The following is a 16,829-nucleotide window of genomic DNA, read 5'->3' as shown; positions in this document are numbered from 1 at the left end:
CAAACTCATGACTTTTATATTACCAGTTCTCAACTGTAATATTGAATTTATATATTTATTATTGATTTACTTGATTGGGTTATTAAGAATCATTTTAAATGAGAAATAGTTTACATGTTTGATTTACTACACAGCATATACTGACAATTTACATTTACATTTCTGCTATTTCTATAAAATATAATATATTTATTTATTAAACAGGTAACCCCTCAATTTTTATACAGTAGATTTACCTTAGAAAGTTAACTATTCTAGTACCTATCTATATATCTAATGAATCAACCTACATAGAGAAAATTAAAATGAATTGTGATTAAAAATAGTGTAACAAATCTATACCACATAGAGTATATCTAAGAGTGCTCTGAAAGATGTGAAGCAAATCAATTTTGGTTTCATTGACATTTAATAAAATTCTAGACAAATGTTTTCTATAATTACACATATTAAAGTCGAGACTGAAAGTTTGGTTGTTGTGTCCTCTTCGGGGAAATTCAGATTGACTTGACAAAGAAGATTGGGCAATTAATTACGTTGTTCAACAATTTATGGAGCAATATTATATCTGCATGTGCCCGTCTTGTACTGAGTAGAGCTAATTTCAGAGAGCAAATGCACTCTAGATGGCATATTCATTTTGAAGGCAACATATCTAAGGACTGACCGTGGTTGAAGTAAGTTGGAGACCAGATGTGAGTGCAATACTCAATCACTGATCATACCAATGCAAAGTATAGTTTTTTAATAGAAGAAAGGTTGGTGAAATCTTTAGTTGATCTGCATATGAATTCATACTGTAAATGAAAGTCCATCTTGACATTAAGATTGTATACTAACTGTAATATCTACGGTATTTTATTGATTTCATTTCATTCAATTTAGTTTAAATTGATTTATTTACATTTTGTTGACCATGTTCTTATATCCTGAACGTTTGTTATTATTTACATGTCTCTTTTCATTTCATGTTATAACCTACTTTTAGTGATTTTACTTTTGTGATTTCATGTATATGTTATTTATATTTCGCACAAGGCTTTGTCAATAAGAATTTATTCTTCAGACAATAAAGTATATTAAAAAAAAAAAAAAACTTATTCCCTGCAATACTATAACCAGTCGTATAAGAAAGATTTAAGGTCCATTTGAATTTTCACACAATTCTACAATAAATTGATTTGCCCTGAACATTTTTAGATCGTCAGCAAACATCAGTATTTCAGATTGAGTAATTTACAGTATTTACAAAGATATTAAAGTGAAAAGGTCCCAAGTGACTGCCCTGAGGTACTCCTGAGGTAACAAATATCTTATGAGAAATAAATCCTTTAATTTTCACAAACTGTGATCTATCACAAAGATAACTTGAGACAGTCCAACTGTTGTGAATTAATTTCACATCTAGTATTGTCTAGTATTGAAGTTGAGATTATTTATTTGTTTTATATAGTTACCATTATTGTTGTCAGTTTTGTTTTTGATTAAAAAGCAGAAAAGTCAAATATAATCTTATTTTGCCGAAAATAAGTAGTTTGCCCAAACATTTTGGTCCTTCGAGTTTTGTTCAGTACCTTTTCGAGTTGAAGACGCATTCTAAAAAGGAAATTATTGATTGCTGTCAAATTTGTAAAACCCCAATTGAATGATGTCACGAGAGGAAGGTGCTGTTCGAAGAACTAGCAGAGCCACTGCTGGAATCCCGCCGTCGAAATATACGCCAAATGAATCAGTTGAGTCATCAAAATCTATCAAGTCAAGTAGATCAATTGCAAGTAAATTGAAAATATTGAAGTTAAAGAAGTTGCAGGCTGAAAATCAACTACAGAAAGAATTAGAAGATAGGCAATTGAAATTCGAACAACAAAAATTAGAATATTTAGAACGTGAAACTGAAAGAGAGCTAGCTATTTTGGAGATTCAAACGTCTATAGAAGCAGAAAAATCTTCAAAAAGCATTGAAAGTAGTAGTGAGCAAAGTGAAAGTATGGAAAGTAGCATACATAAAAAAGCATTGAAAGAAGTAGCAAAATGAATTCTCTTCCATACGCCAAGTTATCAGATATTTCAATAGAAAATACTCATGTCAAAGTTGTTGACTGGTTATTGGAAAATAGTTTTCCGTATTCAAAACAGTCAAACCCAGAAACCGAAAAATTAATGAATGAACCTATCACAACACATCAGTTTATGAAAGAATTCACTTCAGCAATGACAGATGCTTTCAAATCAGTAACCAAACAAAATCAAATCCACAACGAATCTTCTAAGGTATCCTGCAGGAATGTTGTGGGGAAAGAACTTCCTTATTTCTATGGAAATGTTGAGGATTGGCCTATGTTTATTTCTCTATATCAACGATCCACTGAAACATGTGCTTACTCTGATGAAGAAAATTTGCTACGTTTACAAAAAGCCCTGAAAAATGAAGCTTTAGATGCAGTGAAGCCACTATTTGTATCTCCAGATAATCTCAATCACATACTTAAAACGTTAGAGGCTAGATTTGGACGACCTGAATTTATAATGGAATCCATGATGAATAAAGTGAAATTATTACCACCCGTGAATACTCGTTCTCCAATATCCTTTATAAAATTTGCCAATTCGGTTCTTAATCTTACTGTCACTGCAAAATCGTTGAAAATGGAAACATATATCAACAATAGCCAACTTCTTAGTCAGCTCGTTCAAAAATTGCCAGAACACCTTCAGTTTCAGTGGGCAAGAATTATTGTCAAGAAATACAAAGACATACCTACACCATCGTTGAAAGAGTTTTCAGAGTGGTTACAAGAAGAATCTTCAGCAGCTTGTTTGTTATGTAAACCTTCTATTTCACATTCTGCATCAACAGTCCCGTATATGGACAAGAAAAATAAAACGAACGTTTTCATTGGAACAGAAAACTCATCAATGGAAAAGTACTGCCGATTTTGCTCTAAATCTACTCATTCCATATACAAATGCGACCATTTCCTGCGTCTCGACACTGATAAGAGATGGGAATGGGTGAAAGAACAAAAAGTTTGCTTTTCTTGCCTCAATTCGTCTCATCGTACTTTCAAATGTAAAAATCGAAGACGTTGTGGTTTGCAGAAATGCGAAAAATACCATAATCGCTTATTCCACCCGAATAGTGTAGTAAATCCAAACCAATTGCAGGGATACAACTTGCAAACTCAGTTAGCCGCTTCCAATATCACAGCTGAGAAGAAAGAAGAGGAATCACAGAATCCTGATTGTTTTAATAATGAGCATTTTCTTCAGATTCAAACCGAATATAAAAGCGTTTTACTTCGAATAGTTCCTGTCACTGTCATCGGCCCCAAAAAGTCGATGAAAACATATGCGCTCTTTGATGAAGGAAGCACGGTTACATTGATGGACTCCAACCTTGCCGAGGAGATAGGAGTGGATATAATAATAATATAATAATAATAAGTTTATTCTCAATAAATTCTCAAAATAATAATAAGTTTCTTAAAATAAAATACAATAATATAATAATAGTGCACTTTCATTCAGAGATATTTCGAATAAACAAGTATCCACTAAGGCAGTGCCTGTGCGTGGGTGATTTACTTATTCCAAATATTGACAATAATTAGTACACTTCAAAATAGGGCTCAGTTGCATTTCTATATGAGAGTTATATGTATAAAATCATGTATAATTCACTAAAATGTTTGTGACATAATAAAATTGTAGTGAAATTGTAGGTGTAAATGATCCATTGAAAATGTATTGGACCAATTGTACTTCCTATACAGACGACCAATCGAAACGTGTCAATTTAAAAATTCAGGGAACGCTCAATCAGGAAATTTTTGACATGTCAAATGTAAGAACAGTTTCAAATTTGAAGCTTCCTGTTCAATCTGTAGATGTCAAAAATTTAGCGACAACTTGGAATCATCTGTCACGAATTCCACATCGGACCACATCGATTTAACAATAGCCAGAGATGTTATACAGGGGCCTCCCAATGCACCTGTTATTTCCAAATCCAAATTAGGATGGGTGGTTCATGGAAACTCTTCCTATTTCAAACATCGAGTCGACTCTCATTATTCTATGACATGTTATATGAAAAATGATGTTTCTGAAGATGACGAATTGAAAGAACTAATGAATGAAACTATTCTGATGGATAATTTGGGAGTTGAAAATGACAAATTCAATCATATTTCAGAAGAAGACAAAAAAGCGTTCCAACTCATGGAAGAAACATGTCGCCAAGTAGAGAACAACCACTGGGAAATTGGTTTGCTTTGGAAGAAAGAAAATATCGATTTGCCAGACAGCAGAGCTACCGCGTTGAATAGATTATTCACTGTAGAGAAGAAAATGCAGAAAGATCAGCATTTTGGAGAGCAATATTCCAAAAAAATAGAAAATTTCGTTGAAAAGGGATACGCAAAAGTTTTGACTTGCGAAGAAGCCGCCGTTACGTCTCACAAAACCTGGTATTTGCCACACTTTGCAGTAAAACATCCTAGTAAACCACAAAAATTTAGATTTGTATTTGATGCCAGAGCCAAAATAGATGGAATCAATTTGAACGAAAATTTATTAAAAGGTCCTGATGTTTTGAATTCCTTAGTAAACATTTTATTCAATTTTCGTCAAAATCGAATAGCTGTAATGGGAGATATCGAAGAAATGTTTTTAAGGATATACATACGAAATGAAGATCAAGATTCGCAGCGTTTTCTGTGGAGGGGAAGAAATAAAGACGGACCTATCCTTACTTACCAAATGAAATCCATGATTTTCGGAGCAATCTGTTCTCCAAGCTCTGCGATCTACGTCCTTCGTGAAAATGCTAAAAAACATGGAAAGAAACATCCAGAAGCAGTGAAAGCTATTGAAAAATATCATTACATGGATGATTATTTAGACAGTTTTGAAAACGAAGCAGAAGCCATTGAAATTGTTCACGAAGTCATAAACATCCATAATCAAGGCAAATTTAGAATGATAAACTGGGTCAGCAATTCTAGTCATGTCCTGACAAATATACCTGCTGAAATACTATCCAAAAGTAGTACCGATACTGAAAAGTTACCCACGTCTGGAAGAACTTTAGGTTTAATATGGTATACAAAAGATGATCTTCTCAGTTTTCCTGATACATTTTTGAAAAAACATGAAAAAATAATTGTAACAGACAATATTCCCACGAAGAGAGAACTATTGAAAGTGGTAATGTCAGTTTATGATCCACTTGGCCTGTTAGCAGCTTTCACTATACAAGCCAGAATTCTGATGCAGGAAGTTTGGTCACATAAAATTGCTTGGGATGATAAAATCACTCCTGATCTATTTAGAAAATGGAAATCTTGGCTATCTGCAGTGTATAAAATAAAAAAATTGAGAATTCCTCGATGGTATGGATTCAGCAGTCAAATTGTTGAAATTCAACTACATACTTTCACGGATGGCAGTGAAAAAGGATATGCTGCTGTGTCATATTTTCAAATGAAAGACTCCAGTGATCAGATTAAAACGTCTTTGGTAATGGCTAGGTCAAGAGTCACTTCCTTGAAACCCATGACAGTACCTAGAATTGAACTTCAAGCAGCTCTTCTTGGATCAAGATTGGCTAAAACTATCGAAAATGGCCACAGCATAAAAATAGATAAAAAATTCTTTTGGATTGATTCTAAAATAGTTTTAAGTTGGATTAAGTCGCACCCAAGGAGTTATAAGACTTTTGTTGCCAACAGAATCGGAGAAATTTCTAATAATACAAATCCTGATGAATGGCATTGGCTACCGACAAAGTTCAATGTAGCAGATGAAGCGACCAGGGGTGTCTGGAACATTGATAACTTTCAGAATTGGTTTGAAGGTCCTCAGTTCTTGACTTCAGAAGAGATTAAATGGCCTCATGCTGAAGAAAAGATAGAAGATGGTACAGAAGTAGAAAAAAAGAAGAATTTTGTTTTTGTAATCAACAAGAGATGTGAAGAAATTATCAATTTTTCAAGATTTTCGAATTATTTACGACTTGTCAGATCGGTCGCTTGGGTGATAAGATTCATTCATCTCATGAAGAAGAAAATTGGTCTACCAACTCCTCAGATTTTCACAGAGCTAACGGTTGAAGAATTTGAAAAGGCTGAACTTGAAATTATTAGGCAATCACAAATGAGTTGTTTCTTCGAAGATATTGAGAGACTCAATCGTATGAAGAATCCTAGAAAACAAAGTCGTCTTCGTAATTTGAATTTATTTATCGGCCAAGACAATATTTTGAGACTAAGCGGACGATTGGATGAAGCACAACACCTAGATATCAATATGAGACAGCCAATTGTTCTGGATTCAAGAAACTGGATGACCAAGTTGTTGATAAGACATTATCATAAACTGAATTATCATCAGGGAAGAGAACAAATCATAAACCATTTGAGGGAAAGATTTTGGATAATCAACGTTAGATCAGCAGTTAAAGCTTGTATATCATCCTGCATTATATGTAAGAAGAAAAACGCCAGGGTTGAAACTCAGCAGATGGGACTAATTCCCGACTTTAGGACAGTACAACAATGCAGGTCATTCATGATTACAGGCATGGATTATTTTGGCCCAATGACAGTAACAATTGGTAGAAGGAAAGAAAAGAGGTACGGGGTTATCTTCACCTGTATGTCAACGAGGGCAATTCATTTAGAACTGGCTTCTTCCCTTACTACGGATTCTGCCATCATGTCAATTCGTAGATTCATTTGTAGAAGAGGTAATCCATCAGAAATACACTCTGATAATGGATCAAACCTCTGCGGAGCTGAAAAAGAAATGAAACAAGCCATCAAAGAACTAGATTCAAACCGAATTCAACAGTTTTGCTGCATTCGTCATATAAAATGGTTCAAGAATCCACCGGCAGCAAGTCATATGGGAGGAATATGGGAAAGAATGATTAAATCTGTTAAAAGTGCCCTAAAAGTAATTCTTACCCAACAGAGCCCAAAAGAAGAGATTTTGCATACTCTTATAGTTGAAATTGAGTATACAGTGAACAGCCATCCCTTAACTTATGTGTCTTCTGATCATCAAGATGTGGAAGCTTTGACACCCAATCACTTCCTTATTGGGAAGTCCAATGAAGTGAATCCACTAGGTATTTCTGCTGATACAAATTCACATCTTAGAAAACAATGGCGAGTGGCACAAAGATATGCGGACCTTTTCTGGAAACGGTGGATACGAGAATATGTACCCTCGCTGATAAAGAGAAGCAAGTGGCAGTTCAATAGTAGCGATGTTGCAGAAGGAGACATCGTCATTATTGCGGATGATAGTTTTCCCAGAAACTCATGGCCAAGAGGAAAAGTTACGCGAATTTTTCCTGGTCCCGATGGCAGAGTACGGGTAGTCGAAGTGACTACAGCAACAGGAGTTTATCGTCGTCCTATCACAAAAATCATTTTGTTGAAGCCAAAGCAGTAATTTGCGAGCCCCGGAGGATGTTGTGAATTAATTTCACATCTAGTATTGTCTAGTATTGAAGTTGAGATTATTTATTTGTTTTATATAGTTACCATTATTGTTGTCAGTTTTGTTTTTGATTAAAAAGCAGAAAAGTCAAATATAATCTTATTTTGCCGAAAATAAGTAGTTTGCCCAAACACAACAAATTCCGAAAAAAGCCAATTGCCTTCAACTTTTCACAAAGAACTTTTTGGTTCACGATGTCAAATGCTTTTGAAAAATCGGTCTAAATTACGTCCACTTGTTGTTTATTTTCCAGAGTATTAAAAATATGCTGGGTGTACAACAGTAGATTTGTGTTGGTAGATTTACCTTCACCAAATCCATGCTGTTCATTGATAGTCACTTGTTTTAAAGGAATCTTTATATTATCAAAAACGATGTGTTCAAGTAGTTTGAGTATTACTTAATTATTTATGCCTGCTTTATTACCAGACTTGAAAATTGGCGTTATATAACTTGATTTCCAAATGAGGGGGAATTTTCCCAAACTAAGTGAAGCTAAAAATGATAAGAACAGTAATTTAGCTATTGTAAATCTAAAGGTTTACAGAAGCATCGGACCCTTGTATGGTTCTAATTCTGATAATTTTTGTAGGATAACTAACTGTACAACTATTGATATCAATTGTTTTCTCATAACTTTATATTGGTATTTCACTGTATATACAGTGCTTTTCTTTAATGCCCCCCTTTTATTTTTTGAACGGGTCAACTCATAAAATTTAAATTTGGGATAATGAAATTAATGCACGAATACTTTATTTTGAAGTGAAATTGACAGATGAAACTTTCATCTGGGAAAAAAAATTAAATGGAAAGGGGGGTCTTGTGACACATCTTTTGAAGCTCCTGACAAATGCTTCACAACCCTAGAATATAATGTCAATATCTTCAACTAATACAAAATGGCGGAACTTTTGATAATTGCCTGAATACATTGACATTTATCTACATTACATGAGGTAATAACTTTGAAGTCAGTTCAGAAGATGCTCGAAATGGTTGCCTTGAATTTCTTGACATATGAACAGCCTATCCGATATTTCACGTCGAACATTTTCGAACACAGTAATGTCAATATCTCTACAAATATTTATTATTCTATGCCATATATCCAATATTGAAGCAGGTTCAGTTTCGTACACCTTCTACTTCAAATAGACCCATAAAAAAGTCCAAAGGTGTCAAATCTGGCGAGCGGGCTGGCTGGCCATTCTGTAGGACCTCGACGGCCAATCCAACGACCGGATAAAGTATTATCCAAATAGTTTCTTACTTGTCTGGAGGAATGTAATGTAGTGGTGCTCCATCTTGTTGGAATACAATATCCATATCGAATTCATTAGAATTTGCTTCGACGATGATGAGAGGGTCAACAGTAGTTTCCAGCATATTCAACTACAGATCCCCTGTTGAATTTTGATCAATAAATAAAAGTCCTACAAAACGTGAGGGTTGGTGTCACTCCAATTTTGTCAGTGAACATTGCCGTTTAAAAAATATGTAAATTCGTCACTAAAACAAATATTGTGGAAATAGGTAGGATGCCTTGCAATGGTTTCTGTCATGATTTCGCAAATTTCTGTTCTTTGATCAGGGTCGTCTTCAGTTAACTGGTGTACCATTTCAATTTTGTATAAATGATACCTATTCCTCTTCAAAAGTCTCAACACAGTAGAAGGAGACACCTCACAAACATTCGCGATGGAATAAGTAAACTGTTCAGTAACGTATTCCAAAAACACTTTATTGTGAGATTTTCACTAAATTGTTTTACAAAAACGCAACACGTGTTTCGCCATACAATGGCTTCATCTGGCGTGTCTTTCATTGAAAGACACGCCAGATGAAGATGGATTTTCATCAAGTATCGGCCGATTCCATCATATATCTAAACTGTTCAGGATTTACTACCATCACCCCAATTATTTGCACTTGCTGTTCTTCCGCAATGGACGGATGACCCGGGGGCTTTTTGTTTTGTACACTACCGTTAGTTGTGAATTTGAAAACAAGTTCCCTCAAATATTTTCTACAGATAAGACGATTCGAAAAACGTTCATTGAAAATTCTTTCGGTCTCGTGAAAGTTACGCGTCGCACCGTAAATTAAAATCTCTTCAATTTTTTCTTCCAATGAACGAGAATTGACCATTTTGAAGATTGTTGACGTGGTACCTTTTTACTAGTAAAACCGAAAACTAAATGAGAATATTCTAACTGAACAGTGATGTTCATTGTCGTACTGACATTTTTTTTGTCGTTTTTATAAACAAAGAATAACTTAAAAAACTTTATCGGGTTGTTGGAATTGCCATATGGCATACAAGGTATCGATATTAATGTGTTTGTCTTCAGGAAATTATTAAATATTCCGCTATTTTGTAGTAGACTTCATATTCTAGGGTTGTGAAGTATTCGTCAGGAACTTCAAAATGATGTGTCACAAGACCTTTCCATTTATTTTTTCCCCAGATGGCGCCCAGTCGCCATCTTGAAAGTTTTATCTGTCAATTTCACTTCAAAATAAAGTATTCATGCATTAATTTCATTATCCCAAATTTCAATTTTTTGCATTGACCCGTTCAAAAAATAAAAGGGAAGGGGACATTGAAGAAATGGACTGTATGTGGTCTATGAACTGATTGAAACTGTTTTGCAAATGCATTAATAATGTTATTTCCATTCTTATAGATATTATCCCCGCAGTACATAGTATCAGGAAAGCCATAATTTTCCTGTTTATTGTGTACAAATTCCAAAAGTGTTTTATGTTTGATGTCAAGTTATTTTCAATTATTTTAATATTTTTATCACTGCAAATGTTTGACGCCAGTTTGCATCGGTCTCTGAGATCTGAAAATATTTGGTAGTCATCCCAAGATTTACTAAGTTTATAGGCTTTATGAGCTTTTTTCTTTTCAATAATGAGTTTTTTCAAATCATTGTCGAACCAACGGGAAATTTTGACGTGATTTGCCTAACATAAGCAACAAAGTTACATATATCCTCATAAAAAATTAAAAAAATGTTTGTAGCCGTATTTATATCTGTTATGTTTCTCATATGATATTCCCAATCAATACCAGCTAAACAATAATTCAATCCAATGTAATTGGATTTCTTAAAATCAAAGTAAAAATATTAATACCCTAATTCCTTATGATTATTCACTATTGATATAATAATTGTTAATGCTGGGTGTTGAATATCGCATGGCAACAAGCAGTCATTGCATAAATCTACAGTACAGTTAAGTGGATCAGATCTAACATTACACCGTAACAGTTATTCTTATCATTCAATTGAAAAATATTTTGAAATGAAGAACTATCAACCTTTGCTTGGGTTGCATAGTTGCTATTATCAAGAGTTTTCAATAAACCTATAATATCTACCTAGAGTTGAGATCATATCCTGTTTACGTTAATGTGGTTGATGAAATGCGCACCTAGAAGAGTGTTAGTTCATTTTCATTTTATTTTTTTCTAAGACCCAATAGGCGTTCAACTTGGCAGAAATTTGCTGACGTGATCGTTATACCATTTCAATGGAATAATGTCACATATCCTGCGGTTTGTACTAGATAAAATATTGAATAGTCAAGTTTAACTATCTATACATTGGACAAATGCACCCGAGTCGGGAGCAAAGTCCAATAAACCTAGAGAGAGAGAGAACTATCTTTAAATTATGTTTTGGTTGTTTTTCGGGTTTTGCCGTGGTCTTTTTTGGTTATAATCTCCAAACGTTTCTACTGCAACTGCAGCAGTCATCTTCAATGGCGTGGGAGAACTACATTTCTTGATGTGTCAACTGAAACCAAAGTTGACACATCAATGCCATTCCACCTTTGAAATATCTCAAATTAATATTCAAACTGAATTTCCAATTAATATAAACAAAATGGCAAGTGTGCCAGAAATATCTCAAATTAAAAAATTCGATTGATCAGAGTACAATTTTTAAAAATCGATACATTAAAAATTATATATTCGAAATAATCCTATTGAACATTGAAATTAAATACAGCATCCCATTTCTAGATAGTTACCAGAATCTTAAAAATACTGGGAAAATAATTCCACAGACCTTGTAGAAGATGCGTTCTTGTCACCTTCTGAAATTATAATATTTTTTTCATGAAAATTTCAAAATATAATTACAAAACACTTCATTCATATACCTGAGCTCTCAATACTTAATAGTAGTATCATTAATAGCTTCTACAGAGAACTCAAACATTTTTTGAAACGAATCTCAATAATTACAAGATATTGTTTTTCGTGCATTACTTAACGGTAAAGGAATTGTACACTTTCATCTACATAAAAAGAGAGATATAAGAATATAAAGAGACGTTGTAAAATTTATCAAATCTTTTTTGGTTTTCAGAGCTGCTTGGCTATCCAAGAATAGTTTTATTGGTTCATGAGTGAGGTTGGTCTACCATAAATCAAATGTTTTGATTTCCACCTAAAAATACATTACCATGGGTGCTCAGACAAGCTAATATTAGGATATACTATTAGTATTGTTACGTTTTCCCCGTGGGTTCGACAATAATTCACTACACTGTACAGTTGAACTCAACTTTATTTCACTACAACACTGCCAATACAACACAAAAACTGTAACTGAACTTCAGACTAACTGCTTGTTAGCTCACTTCGTACCACACTTTCAACTGGACTTGCCTCATCTGCCTGTGAGTAGTGTTTATTTATCGTAATGGAAGTATCTAGAAGCTAATAGGAATCTTCTTGAAGCGACGAGACACGTAGAACGATTGAGAAACGTAAGTCGAGTTGAGCGTGACCAAGTCACAGTCGATTGACGAAGAGCAGCGGCGGTCGCCGTTATTTTTTTATTAGATAATTCACAATAGTAATATAAGGGCATTTCTCGTCTATATTACTGTGATGGTATACTCAATTTACCGTTCCTAACCATCATTCGTATCATCATAATTAATTTTGACTGGAGTTTGTATATAGGAATCATATGGTGTCCGCTTTTTCAAATCGTTCAAATCAAGTAGGTATGATCAAAATAACGTTCATATATTTTTCAACCAGAAATTGTCTATAACTAATCACCCAATCTATAATACTTTCATTGTTGTCAGTAGGATGAGTAAAACATATCAGAAGTAATTTTGCTCGGTCGTTCGCTGTAGATAGTATTTTGTAAACAAATATATTGAAATCACCCATAATCAGAACCAGATCAAGGAAGTAGCCCACTATCAATAAAAAAAATCACTTCACTTAACAGACTAAGTGAATAAATATACTTCCTGTTATATATCATTAAGTATTACATATTATTAGTTATATTACTTTTCAAATATTTAATAAAAAATATATTTAATTATTCTGTATATAATAGGTATAATAGGTATATAATAAGGTATACGCAGTACATTTTGAAATATATGTTGAGGACTGGAAAGGAGAACGGTAGTAGTTTTAATTGAAGAGTCATATACTGAAAGTAAAATTATATAACTAACCTATATATAAATCACGAATTTCCATTTTGATTAACAAAATGATTCTCTGCCTCTGCATCAATCGGTATATTCTGATTCAGGTGACCTACGGCCGCAACATAAACAGGCAGATTTATGAGACGATCTCTTGGTGGTTTTCAGAAGGAATGTTGCACTACTATATAACGTTGATTTTGAAAAATTTTTGGCCGGGCGGAACGCTAGCTGTTCCAGCTGCGAATAGGTCGAAAGAAGAGAGATTACGAACTGCCCAGAAAGCCCAAGAAATGTTTGTAAATAATGTACCAGAGTTACTTACGACGCTGGTGGGAAATAACGCTGCAAAAAACGGCGCTAAGAAAGTGTTTGATGCATTTCAGGAGAAAAACATGAACAAACATTTATTTTACGTGAGTATTTTTCTATCGCTCAGGATTTTAATGCTGTATATTTTACATGAAACCTAGTTACAACCAAGTTCTCAGTTCCCGACTCCTGGTAATTTCTTTCCTTGTAGAAGTCCACTTAGTAAAAGTAAAAAAAGAAATATTTGAGACTGATCCATGAATAGATGAAAGAATATGTTTAACCTAAATTTAACTGAAACATTGCCGCCAGGAAGTGCTAGTGTCAACACAAAACTTAAAGAAAACGAAGAAATATTGATATTTTTCCTAATACTTACATAAACGGAACTTTTTTGTGTATTTGTGAAATTATAGCAGTTGAAGAACCCACTACAAAAACACATAAATTGCTTATCTGATTTTTCATACCTCTTGCAATTTCTGGATCTTCTGAGAAGCTTTACATTGTCAAAGGCATATTTTTAACCCACGCATTGGAAAATAGAGTTTTACATATGTGTAAATATTGTTCACTGCATGGTCCTCAAGAACTGGATATTTTGGTGGTAGTTACTACATGAATGTGACTTGAAATAGATTTGTGTGAGTCTATATATTTTTAATTTTTTTATGAACTTTTCATAGAATGTGGAAGTATCAACAATGTTGTGCATGTTTGCAAGGTAAAAGAGATGAGAATTAGGTGTGCATCCAAACTGTACGAACTTTACAAATTTAAACTCGCCATGTTTCAATGTAATATAGTACCCTTTTTAAAAACACCATCAAGCAATATAAACACTATTTTTAAAACACTACCATTCTCAACATTCAGTTTGAAATATACAAATGAACTGGGACAAAAGCTCTTTGGCTTTCTACTTCTCTGTCTCTATACAAAAATTGTGCTTCATTGTCATCACTGAATAGTATAGATATATCAGACAGGATTATATATTCACTATATGAAACTGCCTAATAATATCATATATTGCAATAGCGTTTTTGGAATATTGAATTGTCATACTGATGGTTATTCACTGAATAAGTCTGCTGAATGGTTTCTTTGTGAGGCTATTCTTCAGTATATAATAAGTTATTTTAATTCTCCGAAGGAGTGTGAAAATGCTGGCTTTCAAGCTCTCATTCAAGAAGACTATTTTTTTTGTAATGACTCCAGCTGGAGGTATAAAAGAAGATTGAAAGAACACAAAGATAAAGTTATTTTGGCTAAAAATTGTTATTATTTTTATCGAGTACTCGATGCAGACAATAAACGGTGAGAAACATGGAAGGTTATTAACAATGAGTTAGGGAGAAAATAACGAGTACTTGATTATCTCTACAGGCAGATAACAATAACAGGTTAAACTGGAACCTTTGGAATATAATAAATTTAAAGAAAGCACTTTTCCCAAATCATCAGAACTTCAATACTCTTGTTGATGAGCGTTTCACCAAGTTGGCGTCTTCAGAAGATGAAAAAGATAAAATTTTCTTCATCTGATGATGAAGATGAAATATTCTCATCTGAAGACTCCAACTTGGTCGGTGAAACTTTCTTCGAGAAGAGTATTGAAGTTCTGAACGATATCTGTTTTTTCGTTAACCAGCTGTCGCACCCCTACGAACGACAACCCTCAGAAGTCGAAACTTGTGCGAGCTAAGGATTAACGAGGTCTTACCTTTTAACGTGTGATTCCTAGCTCGGGTTGGACGATAGCAAGTGAAAATTGATCGTTCAGACTAGGGCTGAACTTTATTCAGAAAATGCAATCATGGTTACAATAAACATTTTAAATAGTAATTGAGATAGCAGCACTATCCAAAAAAAAGTTATCCAAAGCAGCACCAACATGCTGGTCTCGGAAAACTAGCTAAAATCAATATAATATTACCTTATGCAGTACAACAAAATAATATTATCAAGATTCACTTGAGAATATATAATACAAATGTGAATAAAAAACTTAATAGTAATTAATACAGAGAATTAAATAGATTTAAGCCGTTCCTTCGTTGAGTATGCTAGTATAAAAACTCTTTATTTTATTCTTAAAGATACTGAAATTAGGGCTATCTAATATTTTCTTGGGAAGAGAATTATAAGTTTTCATGCATAGTGTAATGGAATTATTTAAGCCAATATTAGTATGTACAGGTTCTAAAAAGACATTATAATGAATACGAGTATTGTATTCGTGAAGCTGATCAATGAAAGTGAAGTTGGTATTACATGTGACTTGTTCATGTATAACCTTGTATGCAAATTTACCTTGCTCGATTTCTAGAGCATCCTGAATAGGCAGTATCTTGGTTACACTGTATTAAAGTATCAGCTGAGGTTCTGTAGTCAAGCCTGAATATCATTTTCGCGACTTTGTTTTGAAGTATTTTAACTTTTTTGAGTAATGTCTGTCCAGATGTACCCCATATAGGAATTAAATAGCTGAAAATTGATGAGAAATATGCACTGTATATTTGATGGAGTGAAGATGGGCGTAAGTAGGTTCTACAACGATATAGGGCACTAACCATTGGAATTACTTTTTTTTCTACATGGGTGATATGGTTATTCCAGCATAGATTTTCATCAACTATTAGTCCCAGATATTTGGTATTATGGACTCTCGTTATTTCTTTGCCTCCTATCTCCACTGTGATGTCCTGTTGTTTCATGTTTTTCTGAGAGCAGATTGTAAAAGTAGTCTTCTTTACATTGCAAGCCATCTGTGATACTTTTCAAGGTCGGTATTTACTAGTGTTTCGAGTCTTTACCCTTATATACAAGAACAATATCATCTGCGAATTTAAAGTATCTACCTATAATTTTAGCAGTTTTCAATGACAGAACATGTAATGTATAGGGTAGGGGTCCAATGACTGAGCCTTCAGGCACACCTGCTTTGGTAGTTTCAGTTTGGCTTGAAATGCCATCAACCATTGTGAATTGTTTGCGATCTAGAAGTTTTTAGTAAAGAGAGAGCATTTCCTCTTATTCCCATTTCTTCAATTTTTTCAAGTAATATAGAGAAATCAACAACATCAAATGCTTTTCGTAGATCAACAAATTCAGCAATAGTGTAGTATTTATCATCCAGTGAAGAAGCAATGTGGTTGCACTCAGGGTGCTACTATTTTCTTGGAATCCATATTGGTATTAAGGTTAATGATTCAAGTTTCTTCAAAATTTTGGGTTTTTCCGCCGTTTCTATAAAAACACACCATTTCTTTTATATGATGGTATTTTTGACACAATCTGCGCAGGTTTCATTCAAGAGGATTCAAGTCAATCAACCTTAGTGAATTCATAATTTGATGAGTGAACCTTTTCAGTTCCAAGTATCTAGTAACTATTATCAATAGGTTACGGTAGCCGCCTGGTAAAAAATAAAAAGATAAATCATTCCAGTGCGGACAAATCTGAAACCATGTCTGTCTGTCCCATGATATTATTGGCAAGTAGCTTCCAAATATTTTATT

At 33.7% G+C, this 16,829-nt stretch overlaps 1 protein-coding gene across 3 annotated transcripts in view; it reads left to right on the top strand.

The window, feature by feature from the left end:
* Positions 1-16,829, top strand: part of snz (sorting nexin snazarus) — a 38,581-nt gene that overhangs the window by 21,223 nt on the left and 529 nt on the right. For all 3 annotated transcript variants that reach the window (XM_074185309.1, XM_074185308.1, XM_074185310.1), the window contains one exon: positions 13,101-13,409. In XM_074185309.1, the coding sequence (XP_074041410.1) occupies positions 13,101-13,409 (309 nt within the window). The remainder of the gene's footprint in view (positions 1-13,100; positions 13,410-16,829) is intronic.

Source organism: Leptinotarsa decemlineata, unplaced genomic scaffold (genome assembly GCF_025532065.1).
Source record: "Leptinotarsa decemlineata unplaced genomic scaffold, Ldec_3_MD MMD2_tig00026369_RagTag_RagTag, whole genome shotgun sequence".
Classification (NCBI taxonomy): Eukaryota; Metazoa; Arthropoda; class Insecta; order Coleoptera; family Chrysomelidae; genus Leptinotarsa; species Leptinotarsa decemlineata.
The sequence above is the reverse complement of the archived record's forward strand: the minus strand, read 5'-3'. Positions and strand labels throughout refer to the sequence as shown.